The following is a 23526-nucleotide window of genomic DNA, read 5'->3' as shown; positions in this document are numbered from 1 at the left end:
TAAAAAGAGGGTTATTTTATTTGGTAAAGTTACAATACTCTAATAAGATTTAACAATCATGAACATGGATGTACCTAATAAAATATCAATAAAATATACAGGAAGCAAGTGCCATACAAGTAAAAATAGAATATTAAACCATCATGGTAGAGACTTAAACATACTTACCTCAATACTCAAGAGATTAAACAGATAAAAAGTATTTAAACTTTTGAATATTTGAATTATACAGTTAACAGCCATATAGATATTTAAAATGTGTACCTAACAAAAGGAAATGTACTTTAATTTCAAATAGCCATGACATATTTATTAAAGTTGGCCATTAGATTTTAAATACAATAATATATTTCATATTTTCTGACACAGTTCAATAAAACTAGATAATAAAAATAAAAGGAAAGAGATAGCCTCCTTTCACAAAAATAAAACAAAACAATAAATAAATATCCAACTGGATGTATTAAAATGCTCTTTTAAATAATCTTTGGGCTATTAAACTACTTAGAAATTTTTGAAAACCATGAGAATGCAACGTGCCAACACCTATGATTTTAGTTCAAAATGGTACTCAGATGATATTTTAGAGACTTTAGTGCATTTATTATTGAACAAAAAAGAGTATAGGAAATATCAACTATGTGTTTAACTCAACAATCATGGATAAGAAACAAAAAGTTATATATTTTCATTGTAGAAAATATTAAAATTATAAATAAGTTATTGGAGAAGAAATAAGAATCACCTACAATTATTTTTTTCTTCCCCTGTAATTATGACACATATAATGGACATTATTTTTTTCCTCCCCTGTAATTATAACACATATAATGGACAATAAATAAATCAGGACAAATGCCCCAAATTGTGTGATGTCTCTACAGTTTCAGGGCTGAATTTCTCCTTTGATCTTACCAAAGTCACAAGAGAGACTCAAGAATGAGGACTGTGACAATCGCTATGGTGTGCCTTTAGTTTCATGCATGTACACATAGCAGTTGTGTGTGTGTGTGTGTGTGTGTGTCTGTGTCTGTGTCTGCATGTGTTATGGTGAAGTGATGGAAAAATTGAACCTCCTCAAACCTCTTTTCAGGAATACTGCTTTCTTTTTAAGAGATTTTTGCAAAGGAAAATAAATGATTCATTTTAGCAGATTTGCCAGAAAGATTTCAGTGACATGAATATTTGGTAAAGATTTGGCCTGCAGAATGAAGTGATGAAAACAGCAAGGGAAAAAATATACCTAAAGAAGTAGTAGGAAAAGAATCCCCTGAAGCCCATTGAGGAAAAAACCACCTTGGACACAATGTAAGAAAAAAGGTTTTCTTATATAAGGAATCCTGATAGAAACACTACTAAACCTCTGTCAAACAGCAGGACACTCTGGTTTGGCTAGAAGTTCTGGGAAAGGCCACCTCCTTCCTCTTGGAAGGCAGTAGTTTTGTTTTTGGTAAATAAAGTCATTTGGTTCAGCAGAGAGCATCTAAAACACTGAAGGCATTTCTTGTCTGGACATTGATTCTACTAGGATGTAGGCCAGAAGACTACACTCTTCAGAAGAATGAGAATAAGAAGTAACTAGCATGTCCAAACAAGCTGTGAAATCTTATCCCTCCTGCTCCCTGAATAGAGTCCAATGCCCCAAGATAAAGGAAATCCACTCTGTAATCCGATAGGCTTGTTACTGAGCATTTTGCCAAGAACAACACCTTCCCTTCACGTAGTGCCAGGGTCCAGGTGCATAAACTCCAGCCTTATAAACTCAAGTACCAAAAAAAAAAAAAAAAAAAAAAAAAGAGTGAAACCTCTTGACATTTGATAAAATGTGACTATGGATTTTCTCAGCAAGGATGGAGAAGAGTGTGCTTACATGTACTGCACAAACACTTTACTGGAGGTCTTTTGCCTTGATTGCTAAGGTCAGAGGACAAACATAGAAACTCAAAATTAGGTTACTGTAATTGTTCTCATTCTCTCTCATGCCACTGAGAGCTCTTTGACAAGCCTACCTTTGAATCTCCAACACCTCTCATAGTTCTAGGCATTGGATGGTTGGTAAGCATTTTTCAAAATGAGAAAAGCCCTTTGTTGTTGTTGTTGCTGTTTGATGGACTTAAGTATTTGGAATTTAGGGTAAAAACTGTCTATATCAGAAAATAAAAAATTGCTACTACAAGTATAAAATAATATATATAGTGCTATATCATTTGTAAAGCACTTTTACATAAACTATTTTCTTTTAAATCTCACAAATTCCGTTTTTATTTTTATTTTCTAGTTTGAGCCAAACAAGGCTCAAAATTTTTAAGGAACTTGTGGAAGGCCGCTTTTTTTCACAGCCATTTCTCTGTAGAAAATGAATGAGCTTGCATATAACATTTTACTAAGTGGAACTAAATATATTTACTACAAAATAAAAAGGGGAGACATCAAACCTGTTGCACAAAACCTGTAGAAGTTCATCTGAGAATTTCTTAGAATTGTAGATTTCCTTAGGAAGAATATATGTTAAATCATATACACACACGTGTGTGTGCACATGTATATAGATATACATATGTACATATATATGTATATATATGATTATATTTAATGTATATAATCAGAATTATATTTTTTCAAAAGTTGTGCTACCAAACAAAAAAGGTGTCAGTGGTACAGAGGGCTGGACCAGGAAGTAGGTAGGGAGCTGGACAGAAGTAATATATATTGAGCACTCAATTTCCAAAATCTTGAAAATTAGTAAAATTCTTCTCTAAGAGTTAGAGAGCAAAATCAAGGCATGCTGCATCAAAACAGAGATAGGCATGTCCTTTAAAAGACACAATAACAAAGACAAAAGATGCATGCAATCTGAAGAGAAATTGGAGTATACATAAATATATAAAAATCAACTCAAACATTTAAAAAATTAACTCAAAATGAATTAAAGATTTAAATGTAAAACTCAAAGCTATGAAACTACTAGAAGAAAATACAGGGGAAATGCTTCATAATATTGATCTTGGTATAATTTTTAACAATAAGATCTCAAAGCACAGGCAACAGAAGCAAAAACAGACAAATGGAATTACAACTAACTAAAAAGCTTTTGCTCAGCAAAGAAAACAATTAATAGAATGAAGAGACAACCTACAGAATGGGAGAAAATATTGGCAAACTTTACATCTGACAAGGGATTAATATTCACTTGTATAAGAAACTTGACAGCAAATATATATGTACTCGAGTTGAGAACCTCAACTCTCCCTCCCTGAGGAGTTTTGGACCGTGTTTTTTAAAAAATCTTTGGCAGGTATAGGGCTGAGAAGCAGGAGGTCACTGATTAGGGCATGGGAGATACAAAATTGGGATACGTATATATATCCCAATTAAAAAATGGGCAAAAGATCTTAATAGACTTTTCACAGAAGAAGACATACAAGTGGCCACCAGGTATATGAAAAATACTTAACATCACTAATCATCAGGGAAAGGCAAACCAAGACCACGATGAGATACCACCTCACTCCAGTTAGACTTGCTATTATCAAAAAAACAAGAGAAAACAAGTGTTGGCAAGTACGTGAAGAAAAGCAAGCACTTACACATTGGTAATGGGATTGTAAAATTAGTAAAATCACTACATAAATGGTACAGAAATTCCTCAAAAAATTAAAGATAGAACGACTGTATGACCCAGGAATTCCACTACCAGATATGTATCCAAAAGAAATAAAATCAGTGTGTCTAAGAGATATCTGCATTCCTATGTTTATTGCACAACTATTTACAATAGTCAAGATATGAAATCAACCTAAGTGTCCAACAACAGATGCATGGATAAAGAAAATGTTCACACACAGAAACACACACACCATGTAATACTATTGAACCATTAAAAAAAAATGAAATCTTGTCACTTGTGGCAGCATGGATGGACCTGGAGGGCATCATGTTTAGTGAAATAAGCCAGACATGGAAATACAAATACTGCATGATTTCACATATGTGGAATCTAAAATAAAAGTAACATCATAGAAGCAGCAAGTAGAAGAGTGTTTACCAGAGACTAGGGAGGGGTAGTAGGGGTAGGGGAGGATAGGGAGAGATTGATCGGTGGGTACAAAGTTACAATTAGATAGGAGAAATAAGTTCTGGTGTCCATTGCCCAGTAGGATGGCTATGGTTAAGAGTAAAGTATTGTATATTGCAACATAGCTAGAAGGTGTTATAGGGCTGCCATGTTCAAGGGCTCATCGAGCAGTAACAATTCAATACGTCGAAACAGCGGGAGTTGCTGCAGAGAAAGAATTTAATAATCACAGGGGCATCCAAATGAGGAGATAGGAGAGAACCTCAACTCTGCCTCCCTGAGGAGATTTGGACTGTGTTTTTTAAGAAAAGTTTGGCACGTATGGGGCTGAGAAGCAGGAGGTCACTGATTAGGGCATGGGAGATAAAATCATAAATATGTAGAAACTGCCTTGTTGCACTTAGTTCCTCGGAGAGTTCTTCAGACTGTCTGGTGTCAGTGGATCCTTAGAATGCAAGATCTGGAAAACATCTCTTAATGGAAATTTTGAGGTTTCTTAACATTAAAGACGTCTGTAGAAGTCAGGAGCTTGTGATGGGGCTACGTGAATTTTAAGTAGTAGGAAGCGAGAAAGAAGTAGGCTCTAGGGAAACCTGATTAATGCTTAGCCCTGCTTCTACTCAAAGCTTATGCTTTTGGTAAGAAAACTGACAATTTAGTTTTATTAATTTTATGAGGACAGTTTTAGGGCTAGGCTTTTAAATGTTCTCATCACAAAGAAATATTAAATACATGAGGTGATATATAAGCTAATTACCCTGTTTTGATCATTATACAACATAGATATTTATTGAAACACCAAATTGTACTCCATAATTATGTACAATGACAATGTATCGATTTAACAGTTAAAAAAATAAAGATCAAGGAATCAAAAAAAAAAAAAAGAAAAAAAGATAGGATGAAATCTCTGGAAAAGGTAAACTTACTTTGTCAGTGGTTTCCTGGGGCCAAGGGTGGGACTGATAGGGGAGGATTCTCTGAATTAGGGTACAAAATAAATTTGGAAGATGATGGTATTGACTGTGGTAATAGTTACAAGAATATATACATTTATCCAAAGCATAGAAATGTACACTTAAATAAGTGCATTTTATTGCATGTAAAATATACCATAAAGAGATAATTATATAAAAAAATCACAGATGAAACAAGAGAAAGATTTTCAGACCTCTGAAATGTAACTTCAAATGGACTGTGTATATTCACTTATGTAAGTAAAGAATGTTTTAATTAAAAGGGAACAGAGAATGATGATACTAGTCGGCCTTGGAAGTATCTGAAAGAAGAATCCCACAAGCTAAAATGAATAGTGCTGATCCAAGCATTGTTCAGGGCAAGAGAGTTCCATTTGATGATTCAACATGACCAGTTCTTCAGTCTGATTCCCAGTTGAGTTAGATGAAAGATGCTGTCTTTGTTTGCTAACATCCTACAATCCTACGATTAATTCACGTGACTTCTCCTTGCTCTATTCCCAAGCACCATGAAAAATTCACAGACAGTGAACATACACTGACTGTAGTCTTCAAGTGTGTGGTTCCCTTAGCATTCATACTTCTCATTGTAAATAAATATTTTAAGTCCATACATCTGGCTCCCAGGGCCAGATGTGCTGATGGAATCAGACTTTTGAGCTTTTGAGACTGGAGGCAAATGCTGGACTGTGTTATTTAAACTTTATTACTTTATGCATCTTAGTGGCACAGTTATTGTGTAATTTTTCTTTTAATCTGTGGCATTTTAAAGCTGACCATTTCTAACAACAAGGGCCTTGCTAACCACAGGGTCCCTTGTTTTGCCCAGCACCTTATTGGATTTCGAAAGGTAAAAAGAGTAAATCTCACTCTTGGTGGTGAGAGATAAGAGAACGAAATCCCTGTAGAAATCCAACTTGCAAGATAGGTTTGATGTTTCACGTGGAGTGTGTGCAGAGAACCCCTCTTCTGTCTTCCGTATAAAATTTTCTATAAAACCAACATTTCTTAATAATGCAATTTCATGTTATTTTGGAAAAACTCTAAGAGGAGTTGAGTTCTCATCGTGGGTTGATGTGAGGCAAAAACCAAAAACAATCAACAATAAAACAAAACAAAACCCCAGAAACAATACATCTGAACTCAAAGCCAGGAAGAGGACACGGCTGACATTTAAAGCTATATTTGAGGAAACTCCTTTTGTGGTTGTTATGTACCTCTAGGTAAAAAGATCTGGAAATTCTAGATTCATTTAAGTAAAATTTTCCAACCTTAAACAGCCAAGGACGTTCTTCAGTTCCATTATTTTTCTTTCTTTTTTTGCTTGCAAGCATGTAACTGGTTTCAGTAGGCATTTAAGAAACATGGCCAGTCTAGTTTTACAAACAGCACTAGCTGAACCAGCCACATTTTTTACCTGCAGGCTGCCAGCTTTCCAAAAAGGGAAAAATCCTTTCATATTTTACTTATACAAAAGACTTATTTGCCTTGCAGAAAGTCTCAGTCTCGGGTTCTCACGTGTAGTCCTCCAAATCAAGAGAACAGACAAGGCATATTCACGAAGAACACATAGGATTGCATTTTTGCTCATTGGACACACCTTGTACCTTTGCATTTTCCTTTTTAAGTAAATTCTATATTGCACTCAACTTCATGCAAATCACTAGCAGGAAGTAGGAACCTAAGAGCAAGTACATTTCAAATCATGCCAGGATTCATGCAGGTTCAGGATTGCCCTGTTTCACTAAAGGATACTAGAAAGAAGATGTGTCATTTTCTTCCAGCAAATTTAACCCATCAGCCCTTCAGGAAGGTGTAAAGACCAGAGGCAGACCCTCTAAATTCTGAACAATTTCCCCCAGGTGAACACTGCAATGGGACCACTGTTGAGGTACTCTCCTCCCATCCTGCTCTATTGTGAAACTAGCTGTTTATTGCAAGTAGCAACAGGATTTCTTTAAAAAAGGATTTTGTTGCCCTTCTCCACTAATTGCTTTTTTGGCATTCTCCTGTCCACCCCTTTTTATTATCCTGCAAAATGATCATAAACCTATACAATGTTTTAGACTACAAATGCCAAAAGGCAGAGCAATTTCAGTAAGCCCTGGTGAACCCAGATGGCCCAATATGAAGATCCCCTGGAAATAGACTTTGTTATAAAAGACTCCACATGCAGACGTCAAATGTGAACCAGGGAAAGATAGAAATGCAGAAAGTCTCGCTCCCCTGTCTTGGTAAATCTGGGCCTCATTTCAATTAAAGCTGAAGTGAAGACTCCTCCTTGAATGGTTCAAATGCCTCGAAATGGAAGGGAGAAGTGAGCTGTAGACTGAGGCAAAAGTACATACTGTATTTATAATCGAACACAGCTTTTTATATAATTACATCCTTGTGCACTTTTCATTTTTGGTTCTTAAAGTCACTCAGATGAAATTAAAGTGTGTGCAGGAGAAGGTGCTTCTATGCTTCTTCCAGTTTCTATGGCAACTCGGGGGCATCTTATTCAGCTGCCTCATTGACTGAGTGTGCCCAAGTGATGCTGGCTGCGACTTCAGCTCCTCCCTGGAAAAGGCAGGGAGGAGTGCTTTGTTGACCTTATGGCCACCAAAAGAACTCATGATAGGACTGAAGAAAACCTCTGACATGTTCATTCAACTTTCCCTTATTTTGTCATATATGGTTGCCATCTGACAGTGCTTTTGCCGGAGTGTTTTGTTAGAAATGTGTGTATACTTGCCTTTGAAATTTCTCTATTGGTAAATAATCTGTTTTTATGAGAAAGTTCCTAATGCAAAGGCACCTCCTATATACTATTCGACGAGACACTCTGTTTGCAGGACCAAATGAAGAGTTGCTTAACTGGGACTTTAGATGTAAAACTGTATTAGCAAAAATGTAAAAAAACAAAATCCAGTAAAATGACAAAGTCTGAGACTTGATTCATTTGTTTGTTGTACTAGATTGAATGTTTGCCAAGGGATGTCTTTCTGTCCCTGTGTCAGGACTGGGGAAATGCTGAGGCGAAGATGATTCACAGAACTAATCGCAGCAGAATACGGGGTCAGAGCAGTCATTTAGCAGGAGGGAGGGAAAGAACAGGGTTCACCGGAGCAAAGTCCTTACAAAACCAACTTAAACTGTAAGAAGAAACACTTTCAAATTTTAGGTTAAACATTGCATTAGGTAACCATGCTTTATTATTGTAACTTTATTAAGAGTCACTTGTGAGCACTACTAATTACAGCAACAACAAACAGAGTGGCAGGCAAATGATAGAGAATTACAAATGTGTGGGAAGAAGGAAGAAAAGAGGAGAGAAGGGAAGAGGAAGGTAGGAAGAGAAGGAGAGAAGGAAGGAGGAAAGAAGAAGCAAGGGAGGAGAAAAAAAGGAAGGAAGGAAGAAGGAAGGAAGGGAGGGAGGGAGGGGAGGGGGGGAGAGGGAGGGGGTAGGGGAGGGGAAGGGAGGAAGAGAAGGAAGGGAAACAAGGAAACAGGGAAGGAAGGAAGAAGGGAGGGAAGGAGGGAGAGAGGGAGGAAGGAAGGAAGGAAAGGATGGAGGAAGGAGAACATACATGCTATTTTTGAAATGTCTCTGGCATTGGAGTTTCTCTATGCTTAATTTTCTTACATTTCCCTAAACCAAGAAATTGTCATAACGTTTTTACCTCACAATTCCATAATTTTCATAGCAGTAGAAGCTTGCTTGGGTGTGTATATTTGTTGTCAGAAAGCAGTCTATCAAAACCAAACCAAATATACACAAACATTTAATTTTTCATTGAGGGACTGTTTTACCTACAGAATTTCCATTGTAAGAGTAAAAAAATATAGGTTATAAAGTGATGTCTTCTGATTATGACTGTGTGCCTATACAAGTATTATGTTTGTAAATAGTTGTTTTTTAACTAAGTTGATTTTAAGGTTACTGTTACTGATATATGGCAAATGGTTTCAAGAGAAGTGGCTAGAAGGAGGCTAGGAGGGGAAGAAAATGGTATGTATTATATTTTAAAGGTCTTACATATTTTAATTTTAAGATATTATGAAGTTGAGAAAACAGGTTTGTCTCACCAAACTTCCACATTAATGTGAACGTTTGCAGATAGTTTATCTAGAATTCAAGGGTAAAAATCAAAACAAAAGGTAGAAGTTACCATCATGAATTAGAAAAGAAAGTGAGAGGGAAAGAAAGCGAGAGAGAGAGAGAGAAAGGAGTTTTTTAAGCCAGGTAAGATTATTTATAGACATTTGAGATGTCCTTCCAAGTTATCATAGCAGAAGGTTGCTTACTTAATCCAAGTCCACTCTCCCGGTGCTGCATATTTTGTAAAGCCTCTTGGGTTATTTGAGCCAAATCAGAACCATTGACAATTAAACAACCAAACCATCTCACTAATTACATGTTCTTTATAGTCACTCATTGATTGTTTTGTAGGACATGATATTTGCGATCTTAATTATCCAACTTTGTCACTTAAATGTGGTTCTGATTGAGTTCTGGATTTTTCTAAACATAGAATTTAACCTTAACCAAAAAGTTATAAAAAATTTTGTCACAAATAAAATATTCAAATGATGTGCACTGAAAACGATTCCCAGTAGGGTGTTTCAAAAACACTTGAATCCACAGTGACCTCCCTGCAAAGATATTTAATCTTCCAAATGAAGATGTCCACACATGGAGGAAAAGAACAGTGTGTCTGTACAGTGCCTAATAGATCCTAAGTACTCAGTAATTGGTAGTTACTGTTCTATACAAACTTTTTATATCTAAAACCCAGTTACTTTTCTTAGTTTTTAAGACAAAATAAATATATAACCATACCACCCATTTTCTAAGTTGTGACTGGAGACCAAGTCCATAAAGAAAACTCTGAGTGCCCAGTACTACATAATAATTGCTTAACAAATTTTTGGTTGAGTTGAATAGAATTTTCTAAAGTCAAATTCCTTAATGGCCTCAACCTCTCCGAATATAATCTCAAACCTGAAATTAAAAAGATCTCCGAAAATCAGTACAATGAATATAAAATCCCTGCGCAGAAGCCAGGTAATTTGTGTCTCCTCCGGGCCTTCTGAACCTCCCTGCTATTACCTATGATATTAGTCATAGAGGATTATGTGATATCCTCTCTGATAATCTATATTATATATGATATGATGATATATGATAAACTCATCATATATGCTATGACATATATGATACAATAATCTATATCATAATGGGTTGATCTGATTTATTTGACCCAGAGAATAAGAAGCAGAAAACAAACTAGCACTAGGGGACTTCTGGCAGTGGACAAAATATTAGCTGCTGGTTTCGTGATAAAAAAAAGATTAAAAAGCATATCCCATCAGAAAGAGGTGCACATATTAGCTTGAGTCACATAAGGAAATGTTAAATAATATATATCATCTTTTGAATAAGGCAGATAATTGTATAATATTTTAGAAAACCCTTCCTCCAAAACAAAAAAAATGCCCTTGAGGTGACAAATTTCAGTTAGTTGGAGAGAGCCACTTCCTAAGTAATTATTCACCATTATTATTCTGTTTAGTAACACTCACGTGCTGCCTCTGGTTTACCTTGCTTCAATTCCTCCCTTGCGAATTCTTATCTACTGGGTCTTCCCCTTTCCCCCAGCCATTCTACTTCTCTACTTTCCAAAGGAGGATGACCAACTCCCATGGTTTGCCCAGAGCTTTTCCAGTTTCAGCACTGAAAGTCTTGCACGCTAGAAAACCCCTGAGTCCCAGGCAAATCAGGACAGTTGGACACCCAGTTCCTAAGCCAGGCACTCTGATACTCTTATTCTACTTGTGCTTTGCAGGTACTACCCTGTAATTAGATATTTCTCTTTTTATAAAATCATTATAACAACCCTCAGATAGTGACTAATCATTAGGTCACTTAGCTCCATGGTCTGAAATATTCTGAAGAAACACTGAGGTCCTGAAATAAGCTGATCACGGACTTGGTTCTTTACTTCATTTAAAGGACATAGAGCTAGCCATCCTTTATTCATTTATGCATTTATTCACTCACTCAAATTTGGGCAAACAAATACGATTCATTTAATCAGTTTTGCTAGCTTGAAAATGAATATTTCTAGATGGAATTTTGTTTTTTTCTTTGCAAGTATGACCTGGGAAGCTGCTGCTTCTGAAGGCTAGAGCTTGGAGGTCTTGCCTCACTTGTCACTCAAAAGACAGTCCAAGCAAAAGGACTCTGAAATTCCACCCCTGCCTTTTCTTTTTGTATACGTATTTAATAAAATAAAAAATAGAGGCCTGTATAGCATGCAACTCACTGCCTGGCGTTACCATAACCGGTCTTGCTTAATTATCTCAATTGCCCAGAGGATTGTGTTACACCTTTGGCTGCCTACCATGGGCAGAAAGCAAAAGTGTGGATGTGGTCGGGTTCCTGCAGCTTGGTTAGTAACAGAACTTTGTGGTTTCGCCTGGAGACAGACCTAAACAATTCCTCGTTAATTGAAATTAATCTTAAGTTTGAAATTTACCCAAATCCCACAACCAGTGTTTGTAATTACTCTACTCCTTGTAAGTTGTTCTCTCTCACCAAACATTAAATGAGGAATTTAGGAACGAGTTATGAACGAGGCAAGAATTCTGCACTAACGTATGCTGTGCAAACAAAAAGGATGTATTTTCATTACCGAAAAGGATAAAAACTGAAAAGCAGAAAGGTCTTAAATGGTGAAGCTTTTACCAAGAATATGTACAAAAAGAAAGCACATAGAGTAGTCACAAAAAGCACAGCCTAGTATTGAATGGCCTCAGTTTGAATTTCAGCACTAATAATTCCCATATGTACTTGGACAAGGTGCTTAACCTCTCTGAGCCTTAGTTTCTTCATTTCTTAAATGACGACAATAATACAGCCTATTCCATAGACTTGCTGTTAAGACTAAATTATTTAGTACTTAGAAAGGACTTAGAGTCATATTTGAAACATAAATAATAATTGCCATATTAGTTAAAGAAAAAAGAGCAAGGTGCAACCCATATTTTAGAATGCAAATTTTCTCCATATTTCCAACCTTGAGAAACATTTATTTATTTCAAATTTGCCAGAGAAAGTGGCGGGACTACATATCCTTGGTAGCTTTGTGACCTGAAATGATATATAGTTTAATGGATAAAACTAGGTTTAGATGCAGGTAAAACCAGAATCCAAATACTACCTCATTGATTCATTAGCTTTAAAATTCATACTCAGTTTCTTCACCCAAAACAGGGGTCAACACACTACTGGCCATAAGCCAAATCTAGCCCACTGGCTGTAGATGTTAGTAAAATTGTTTTGAAACACAGCCATACCATTTGTTTTCATATTGTCTGTAACTGCTTTCACATTACAAGGCTGAATTTGCATAGTTGAGACAAAGACCCTCTGGTTCATAAAGCCAAAAAATACTTAACTGCCTGGCCCTTTACAGAACTTATTTGCCAAGTCTTAGTCTATAATACAAAATAATAATATCCTGATTTGGTTTCTGTGGGAATGAGATAAAAATAATATGTAATGCAAGAACTCTACACATAGTTGAGGCTCCATAAAGAGCAACTACACCTTATCACCCATTAAAGAGAGAAGCAAAATCTAAACTTGATAATATTTTTGTTAGTTTTTTTTTTTTGGCGTGTTTATTGGTCTTTTGTATTCCCTTTCTACCTAGCCTATTCTATCCAAAAACAAAATATGAGCTTGACTTCCTCTAACTTGAATTAAACTAATCTGCCACCCCACTGCACCTGTCTGTTGAGGCCATTTCTATGGCTCTATTCATCTAACCTATCAGGGTTTATGTTCCATTGTTTGGGAACATTTGCTTTATGGTGTTTCTAGAGTAATCATACAGGAAGCCCAAAGATTCTTCCATGAATTTGTTTTCAATTTTTAATTTTTTTATTTAGAAATAATAAAATAAGACATAATATATAAAAATATGTACAATCCATGGTTTGTGCAGTACAATAGGAAGACTTTAGATACAAAAAGACAGCAAATGGGAAAATAATAACTATCACGATTGTCAATGGCTAGGATTGTTCAACTTGCCAGAGCCCAGAGCGGAAACCCAAAATTACTAGAAAAGAGATTCTACTTTGCTGAGGGTTGGGGATGGGCAGGTAGCTATGCCACACTTTTTTTTCCCCACCTTAACATTATTACACACAGAGTGAAAAAGAACTCACTCTACTTCTCAGGACAAGCTTTTGCTTTTACTGAGTGGTTTATTATAAAATATGAAGTGACATTTATTAATTGTAAGGGAAATATGATTTACGGGACACAACTCATCAGATAAACAGAGTTGGGATAGGAGTGTACTGGCAAGAAAGGAAGTAAAGAGAAGAAAGAATGCATTAACAGAATAAAAACAAAGTAAAACAAACTTTTCTAGGAATTTGGAAATGACAACAGTGCCATAGTGACATCCTTAAAATGTCTGATTCAAGTATACTCTTAGAGGGATAGAAAACTACTCCTTTCTCAATAATCAAAATAGAGTTCACTTTGTCTACATTTTGTTTAAAAATAGGATAACCAGGAATCTATGGCTCCCCCCAAAAATATAGTGCCCTTCCAGATATGGGCAAAAATTCTTTAAAAGGGAATAAATCCGAAGTAAATCCAACAGCGAATCTGCTTGCAATAGAGAAGCAACACACATCTGGGAATCGACCCCAGATATTCATGGTGAGTCCCCTCCGTCTGCATTCTAATGACATGTGTACACTAATTAAGGAGACCCAGTCAATAAGGACAAATATTTTGAAGGTAAAATGCAGCAATCAATGTCGTGCATTACCTGTGTCTTGGCTCTTGACAAAAAAAAAAAAAAAAAGAAAGAAAGAAAAAATTGCCATTTAAAGCTTGTAACTGTTAAAACGCTAATAACTAGAAAAAGGTTTCAAATGAACAGTCCATGCTGAAATAAATAACAGAAGAACATAGCAATACGAACCTTATAAGGCTGGTATATATTTGCTAAAACCATGCTAACCGGTAGCATATAGGTACTAGCTCTCAGAAATTACTGCACTGAAATTATACTTTCTATGGCAATTATTTTTCTTTACAGACCTCTATTTACATTTGGCTTTAAATATGAAAATATCTGATAAACTTTATAAAATGTACACTTTAAAAACATAGCTTCTGCAAAATTTTCTTGAAAAAACAAACCTGTGCACCAGAAATTTTATATTTTTTTCTCTTTTTCAGAAATAAGTTGAAAGATTTCCCTCCCTCTTTCTTGCCCCCCCCCATACCCACCCCCTTTCAAATTTCTCAAGTCTTTTTAAGTGGCAGCACTGTGTGTTTAGGGGGAGCCTCTTTTGTGGTCACCCCCATTCTCCACTGTATCTTCATTTAATTTACATATCACTGAATACTCTTTGGTTTGATTATTTTCCTTTGCAAAACATCATAATAGCAGCAGCTGAAGCCCTCAATATCCTCTCACTGTCAAGAACCAAATTGTTGCCTCTTCTGTAGTTTTCTTGTCCACTCAATCCCCAATTCCTCCAACTCTTTAAACACCTTCCCAAACCTGCCTTTACATTTGGATCTAAAACAACCACTTGCTTAACATCTCTTTCTTTGTTTCATTGAAAATAACACCTCAGTTTTCCAAGCCATCAAATCTGAAGGCTGAAAACAGCAAAAATTGTCATAGTTTTGCAGGCACGGCATTCAGATATGGCTGTTCAAGAACCAGAGACCATCACAAACATCAGTTTACAAAATACATGATTCTAGAACAAGCTGTTTTTTAATGGCATACAGAGATATAATACCATAAGAGAGTTGATTTTGAGACTCCAATTAAAAAGAAAAGTCAGTAATCCCAGAATTCACAAATAGGGAACTTTAAATTAAAAAAAAAAAAAAAGAGTTCCATTATTGAGCTTCAGTGAGAAAAAAAAAAAATTATGTTTCTAGCAAGGCAGTCAGCCAGGCAGGGGAGGCTTCTGGAAAACAATGTGTCCTTCCTTAGTAACCTGCTCTAGGGCTCCACAGGAGAAAATGCTTAGCTCACATTCAGTCATAAGTATGCACACAGAAAAGGGAAATAGCTGTTTTAGACCATTATCTCCTTTACTTGTGATTATGTTATATTTTTATGGCTCTCATTGACCCTAAAATACTGAGACATTTTCATGACTATCCTCTGCCATAAAAAAGGCAAGTTTCCTCTTCTTCCTAAGCACTTGATCTGAAGTGCTGCATCAAACTGGCTTGTCCACACCTCCCTGTTTCCCTGCTTTGGCATTTGCCGCCCTATCTGACACTGTAGGACTCAATCCAGACAGACTGATCAGAAGAGCAAGCGTGGAGGCCAGGTGTGGCATCTTCTCTAAGGTGAAGGTGGGCTGGCGATGTCCTGACAGTCCAGGCAATAAATTCAGCAGCAAGGGTTTAAACCCATTTATCTTTCATGCTGGATGGCTCAGTTTTGAGAATGCCAGGATGCCAAGGAGGTCCTATGAAGATCTTGTCTTATGAAATGAATTTTGGAATGTGCAAAAGGAAAAGCCCAGAAAAATATAAGAGTACATCACCATCTCACACACTACACATGAGCCTGGCCAGCACTGCCTAGCAGGAAAGGATAGACGTCGGTATTGTGTGTGTGTGCCCCTTTCTTCTTCTTCCTCTTAAAATAAAAAAGTTACATGAAAGGACAAAATTTTTAAAAGCACTAGACTGACTAGACTCGGTGAGTATGATGCTCTATTTTCTGAATAAGGTGCAAAATGAACCGGCGGTTCAAGGTCTTGCTGAGGTTCAAAGTTATTGTCTCTTGATTTCAAGGCAGCCCATGGGGCTTTGTTTTCTTTTAAGTGTAAGCTCCACTGTGCAAAAATATGCATTATCTTTGGTATTTATTTTAGGTAGTTTAACTTAAAATTTGAGATAACCCATTAACATCATGGAGGAAAAGAAAAAAACAACAACAACCCAGAGGCTACCATTTGGCTAGTGTTACATAATGCCCTTATGTAACAAAGAGAGAGAGAAAAAAAATCAATTCTAGCAAACAAATTACTGGCCTCAAAAAATCAGGCTCTTGTTTTGGCAGTTAATAGCCAAATACTTGCCACTTTGAAGCGCATCATGAGCTTTCAATAAAATTCAACACTGACTTTAAAATTACACAAAAGGAAAACTACACTGCAACAAAAATACACATTTGTGTTCATGTAGTTAGCAGCTTTTCAAAAATTAAGGCAGAGTCTTGCCTTTGTTATGCCATTAAAAACATTCTTGTTCCCTAAAGAGAAGCATTCTGGATAAATCAAATACCCAACCAAGGCTTGCCTGCAAGTTCAAGTTTTGGAAAAACACAAAACAAAACATAAAAACCCATAACTTATTCTACAACATCTATGTGCCATCGGGTCACATGGAGACATGGTTAGTGCTTTATGCTAATCATGGAGCTTACAGTCTTTCTTTGAAACCATTGTGCTTGCCTCAGTCCCTTGTGGCCGCTTGCTTGACCCATCTTGACCAGTACCGTCATCTGTATAACTGTTTTGGGCCTCTGACCAACAGACGGTGTTGTAAAGTAACTATTCCAGAGAAGGAATCAGTCAGTCATATCTCCGACTCTCGCCGTAAGGGCCTGGGCTCTAGAGGTACACTTGCCTGGTTGTGAAGGTCTATGTCAGGGGGCGTGTCCGTACTAGTGCTTTCTGGAACTCCATTTTCACTGTCGTCTTCCTCTTTGCTTGTGAGGGCAACTTCATTTTCATAGCAAAATGAATTTGCATTCGAGAGGATATATTTCTTTTCTGCTAAGTCTCTGGCACTACAAAGGGGAGTGTTGGGGACTTCGTAAGTTTTGTGGAACCTGGAATAGTCCACTTTGTAGTAGTGCTTCTCTTCAAAGAGCACAGGCTCATAGCGGTGGCCCCACAGGATTTCATTTGCTAGATAAGAGCTACGGCACTGTGTTGTCATGGCAGTGGCTTCCACCATGCCTTCCAGTATGACCACGATTTCAAAGTCTGCGTTGTCAATGTCCTGTTTACTCAAATCATATAAAGGACTGTCTTCATCTATTTCATGGACTATAGTGATCGGGGACACCAGAAATATACGATCGATTCCACTGTCAAACCCAACATTGATGTCTATTTGATCCAGAGGGATATACTCCCCTTCAGAAGTAATTCTGGATTTGAGGAGCTGTGCTCGAACATGAGCTTCCACCAAGTGGCTTTTCCGAAGATTGCCCACTCGCCACATCAAACACAGCTTGCCGTCTCTCATGGCAATCACGGCATTGTGACTGAAGACGAGAGTCTCGTTTCTCTTCTTTGGCTTTGCCATCTTGGCCATGACTGCGCCAATGATGAAAGCATCGATGATGCAGCCCACGATTGACTGGAACACCACCATGAAAACAGCAATTGGGCATTCATCCGTGACACACCTGAAACCATAGCCTATGGTTGTCTGGGTCTCAATGGAGAAGAGGAAGGCAGCCGTGAAGCTGTTGACCTCGGACACACAAGCTTTGCCCTCTTTGGATGCATCCAGGTCCCCATGGAGCAGAGCTATCAACCAAAACACACAGCCAAAAAACAGCCATGACAGGACGAAAGCCAGGCAGAAGATAACCAGCATCCACCGCCAGCGAATGTCCACACACGTGGTGAAGATGTCTGCGAGGTACCGTTGCCCCTTCTCACCCACATTGATGAACTGAACATTACAGTGGCCATCTTTCTTCACAAAGCGGCTCCTGCACTGTTGTCGGGTGTGGACTTTACTCTTCCCGTTCCCAAAGCCATTTGCAACTGCCATGGTGGCCAACTTCATACCGTCTTCTTCTGAAGAGACGATGCTGTAGCGGTTGGTTCGCACACTGCCCATCGCTTCTGCTGGGGACTCCAGTGCTTCTGCTTTGGAAAACAGTCTGAGTTTTTGCAAAACGCTTTGGAGAAACAGTTTTGAATGTTCGGTGAAGACACACACACAAAAAAAAATGAGGAGAGATGGGTGTCTCTGGGAGCCTTGTGGTTCTACCAAGGTCTGTCTACTGACATGCAGAGTTACTTTAATGACTCAGCTGACATCCAGAGAACATGTCCTGCAAGAAAAGAGAGACTGTGCATTACAAAATAAGCCACTCTTAAAGAATTCTACTGTCTAAGACAATATATCCTAACAAAAACACATAATCAGGTAAAGATAAGTATAATTTACATTAAATTATAAGGTTTTAAATTTCTTTGTATCCTAAGCATGCTTTGTAAAACTTTTATCTAAAAGCATAAAGTCGTTAAACATAGAAGAGTTGTCTGTGACAGTTGTTCAACCAAAATGTCAGGTCAGGTCCCCTTTCCCTTCTTATTGGCCAGGGATCTAGAATATTCTATTGTTCAGGTCTACCTCTCCCTTCTCTTATTCTCTTCTTCTGCCTGCCCCACTTGCTAGGATCCCTGTTAAGCAGATGAAAGACTGTCTGATTCCAAGGTTTGTCGTAAAATTTTTGGAAAAAGGACATGTTTAGAAAACTTCACGTGGACGCAGCATTGATATCCACTGAGTTGCATGTGCATTACGGGAGAATATTAGAGTCCCTGATGGCAAGGTTGAAATCGGAAGACAGACTATTTTGTTTAAATGATATAACTGAGCAGACCGGATAGGCTGACGAAATGCTAGAGGAAGAAAGTCAGATTCCCACCTACAAATAGAATAGTGAAGTGGATTTTGGAGTAGGCTTGACTGAGTGTGTATCCTGAAAATAGAGGGAACCAGTGGACAAAACCTCCTACGATGGTGAATACTGCCCCTATTGCTTATAATAATCTGAAATGGATCCCAGTTTCTGGATACTGTTTGGGCTTGCTTCATCACTTCTCACACTTTAAGCAACCACTATGCAGAAATGCCTGCTAAGTCTCTATTAGTACAGGTAATTCTGGCTTGAAGACTTTGAAGACGCAGGTTTGCTCTGGGGGATAGAGAGCAATTCTGTTGCCTAGCAATAAGAGCCCTGAAATTCTCCTGAGATGGGGCTGTCATGTGTAATGACAGGCTAGGAAGTAAGCACCGTTGTGCCAAAGGACCAGGTCTTTAGCGGATTGAGATAAGGCAGGAACTCATTTCATGTGAGTCCAGTGCTGTGTTCTCTCAGACAGAGACAACTGTGTAAGGACAGATCATAAATGCCAGTCCGCTTACTTTCACTTCCAGCGCTGTTATTTGGTATAGGTTCCTATGGAGAAGGCACTCACCTTTACTTAATATGTGCAAATAGTAGTTCTCAGTTTTCTCCTATTGCCTCAGTCTTCCCTAGCTAAGAACTATCTATGTACTTTAACTTTCCATCTTCACTCCTAAGAAACTATTTCCCTTGACTAACTAACAAAAAGCTAAGAGAAAGTCTAAGGTGTTTTCTTTACCAAATGTGTAATAACAAAACTAATAAGAGTTAGAACTGAAAAATAAAGCCCATCTTCAACTTTCCATACAACCAAATCCTTCTGCTATATCAAAGGGGGGCAATGAATAACTCATGAAAAGAGTCAGAAATTTGTTGATGCCTGATAATGAAGACTCCACTTTTTTCTTCTCTAAATCCATTAAGATTAAATAGTTAATAGACCCGATACCAGCCAAGCCAGCCGCAAACAAATAAAGCAATCCATTTATGTTGTTTTTGTGCATTCCCTTAAGAAGAGGCAAGGTGCATTGCCTTTGAAAATGCCTTGTTACTGTCTTTTGACTTCTTCTTTATCCAAGTTATTATGCAAGAATGTGCCCCAACACATTTTTCCTGAGATTAGTCATCTATGAAAATTGCAATGTGTGTTACATTTTGGCAGCTTTTGACACCTAAATGATGCTCAGTTTGAAAGTGCCTTTGAATTACTTTATAAAAAGAAGTTACTGTGCTTTCTTAACCTTCCACCTGCTTCAATGTTTTGTCTGCTTCCCTGTGAAGTTTGCACTTGGACCAAAGAAATAAGAATCCTACCCCTCAAGGTTCTAGATCCTGTACATGGACAGCATTTTTTAAGCAATTATTTCATCTTAGTTTTCTCACATTACTAAACAGACAGAGACAGCAACAACACCAAACGCAGGTGTACATTTCAAAAAAAGGAGAAGAACTTCATTCAATGAATGCTTTGTATTTTTGAGTTCTGATTGACTTCAGAACTTTGTATTATAAGCTGACACCAAGAAATTCCCTTTTCATGATTCAAAACAATCCTTCCATGTGAGTTACCATTAGGGGCCATGAGTAGACAGTCTCAAATTTCTTCTGACTTATTTCTGTACTCCTTCCAGATTAAAACATAACAACCATATGAAATCTAAAGACTGAATTATGACTTTCCAAAAATCTTGACCCCAGGACATTTGTTTGAATTCCACAAATCACACAATACCAGCTTCCTATGAATAGCTTTCCACATTTAGAATCTTGAAAGTAGCCTGTATTGAGAGACTATTATTGTCTTATTTCCATTGCTAATAACAGAATTTGTTCCACATGTGGAGCATCATTTAGAAATTTTACCATTTCTTCCTGGAAAGAGAAAAAGAGGAGTTTGGGGCTTTTTTTTTTTTTTTTTTTTGGCAAAATGAAAACTTTTGCCACTTCAAATAGATATGCCCCCAAACAGATTTATGTGTGTATGCAGGTGCACACACATATATGTATTCAGACTTTTTGTGGAGCTGATTACATAGCTAAAGTCTAGAACCTGTCAGGGTTTGATGGGGTAACGGTCTTAATGTTTCATGGTAAAAATTGCTTTTACTGTTAACCTGCCCACATGCCTGAGCGACTTTAAGCAAGCAAAAAACTTCCTTGCCCGGTCCTCTCACTAGCAATTACCAATTCGTGAGCAGCTGAGAAAAGCTATCATTAAAAAAACAGGGCTTACATGCAACTTTATTTCAAGCATATATTCAAAATAATGTTTGAGATGCAATCAATGAGGAGTAGATGAGAAAACTAAGTGATACAAATCCAGAGAACTGAAATCTGATTTGATGAACAATGTGTAAATCTCCCTTCCAGCCAAAATATTTAAGGGTCTAGATGTAAATTTCATGGACACAAATAATCATTTTTATCCAGGCCATAACCCATGATGTAGAAAGTATTTTTGGGAAATTGAGAGGTTACATGTGGTGCTGTTCATGTTAAGACTATTTATAGGCTGAGCCAAAATTAAGCATAAGCAATGGAAAAAAATAGTTCAGCGTTTTAAACTTAGGTAGATGTTAAAGGAGAAAGAGCTATGGATAAATGTAAGGTCAAGGAGATCACATGGTACAAATGGGGGATCTAAATTGCTTTGACTATATAGGTAATACTTCCAATATGGCTTATAAATAACTAAAAAAAAAATCAAATGAGAGTAAATGTGTCCTGTAATATGGTCATGGTGTGCAATGAATAAGAAAGTTTCTAAGGATAGGAAATAAAGGTAGCAAAAGAAAACATACTGGGCTGAGAGACAGGTCTGCTAATGAGTGTTTAGAGCAGCTATTCCCCAGCTGACGCCATATAGAACAGCCTGAGTGTGCTCTGGGCACATGTTGCTATGTGAGCACAACTGCTAGGAAAGCAGCCTCTTAGAAGCTCAATAAACATGAGGCAGGAGGAGGGGGAAGTGGGGAGGGGAGGGGGATACCCATCTATCTACGTGTGAGCCCCCTGTCTAACATTTATACTCAACGACACTTGGCTTGTAGCACTGCTCAGCATTTGCATACGCTGAAAAACAGACATGTTTGGTAAATAAAAATATACACTTAAAAAAATCTGAAACACTCAATCTGTGCAGGTAGCTGTTTTCAATCTTTCAGGCTACGCAAAAGTCATACAAGGACGCTACAGCTAACCAGAGATTCTACAACTCAGGAGTCCAAAGGATGTAGAAAGACTGTGTTCTTTTATTTTTTTTAAAAGCAAAATTCACATGAGTTTAGATCAAATATTTCTTATGGAGACCAAGAACATTAAAAAATAAAGTGTCATTAAAATATGAGAGAGGAGGAAGCTAAGTAAAATGGCCTTGACCTTATCCTCACCCTTTCCACCATGCTTCAATTAACATCTCTTACCCCTTCTGAGCACCAGGATTTTTCCAGATAATGGCAAATAGAAATGAAACATTTGGAAGTGAGCAGGAAAACGCTAACAAGTGTACAGATAATGTACAGCAGACACACAACATTGGTTGGCGAGAGGAAATCTGGCAGCCTATTGATTATTAATGTGAAAAGAAAACAAATGGTAAAACGCAATATGGTTTCTTTGCATATCCGAGGTTTTCAAATAACACCTTATTTCCTAACAGGTAAAATCTGAATTTATGAAAATCGTCGGAACTCACAGCCTTATCCTAGTGATCATCCTATGATATCCTTACCCAGACACAGACATTAAACTGCCCATTCCCTATCCCTATTTTTTTTCCAATTGTCATGATGAATCCATGCTATGATGCAATCTTTTTGCAGAATCAAGTCGTTTTGACTATTTTGCTTTCCTAAAACCACACTGTCTTCAAGCCAGGTATTAATACCATTATTACTGAAAATAACAAATTGGTTAGGGGAGAGTGATATGTAATGTGAAAGTTTTGCGATCCTCAGGCTCAAATCCAACTCGGGCTCCCGCTCTTCTTTCAGGAAGGCAACTTTGAGACACTCACTCTGTTTGAAACTCACAGCTATACTTGAAGCAATGACGAAAAAAAAAAAAAAAAAGCCAAGGATCAAGAATAGTGCTGAGTCCCAAGCTTTGCCAAGGTTTAAGACCAGGGCTCAAGACGCACCCCCAAACCCGCAACCACGTTTTCTTTCTTTTTTTCCCCACTTAGAGTGAGAACCGAACACAGACGCTCTCGCCCTTGCCTCCAAACCCAGTATCTCGCTACAGCTGGTGCATTGGAAGTTATGAGCACAAACAGATGCTGCAGAGAAATCTGTTTCTATTGCTCAACTGTTCCAAGCATGTCTCAGTATTTTTAGCTCTGGGGATGTTCTGGTGCGCACACAAACTATATAGGCATGATCTGGGACTCCGTAGTGTGGGTGAGCGCTACAGCAGTGTGACAGCTGGGCACCTCTGGAGCAGCGGGGCAGGGTAGGGTAGGGGACGGCGGCCAGAGTCCATTCCCCAGGACACACCGGCAGCGAGCGAAAAGGAAGAAAACACAGCAGCCCTTACCTGTTGCTGGCGCAGGAGCATGGGGACATGGAGTGGAAGTGGGGGGTACAGAGGCATGTAAGATCCAGTGGTTTGTAAAAAGCGAGTGAGCCAAAGCAAACCAGAATTCCCAAGACCCAGCCCGCCGGCGCCGGGAAGGCTGCGCGCTGGCCAGGGCTCCAGTGCGCTCTGCAATATCCTGGGCTCTTTTGAGGCGGTCCGTGCGACACCGGCTCTCCTGGCC

General features: G+C 37.9%; 1 protein-coding gene across 1 annotated transcript; it reads right to left on the bottom strand.

Annotated features, from left to right (window-relative positions):
* On the bottom strand, positions 1 to 23494 carry KCNJ2 (potassium inwardly rectifying channel subfamily J member 2). The gene is made up of 2 exons (XM_003808946.5): positions 23304 to 23494; positions 1 to 18188 (listed from the first exon to the last, which is right to left on the bottom strand). Exon 2 carries the CDS (start codon positions 17969 to 17971, stop codon positions 16688 to 16690), a length of 1284 nt encoding a protein of 427 aa, XP_003808994.1. The 5' UTR covers positions 17972 to 18188; positions 23304 to 23494; the 3' UTR covers positions 1 to 16687.
* Between the last annotated feature and the right edge of the window lie 32 nt (positions 23495 to 23526).

The sequence above is a fragment of the Pan paniscus genome, chromosome 19 (assembly GCF_029289425.2).
Source record: "Pan paniscus chromosome 19, NHGRI_mPanPan1-v2.0_pri, whole genome shotgun sequence".
In the NCBI taxonomy this organism is placed as follows: Eukaryota; Metazoa; Chordata; class Mammalia; order Primates; family Hominidae; genus Pan; species Pan paniscus.
This window is presented reverse-complemented; position numbering and strand designations above follow the sequence as displayed.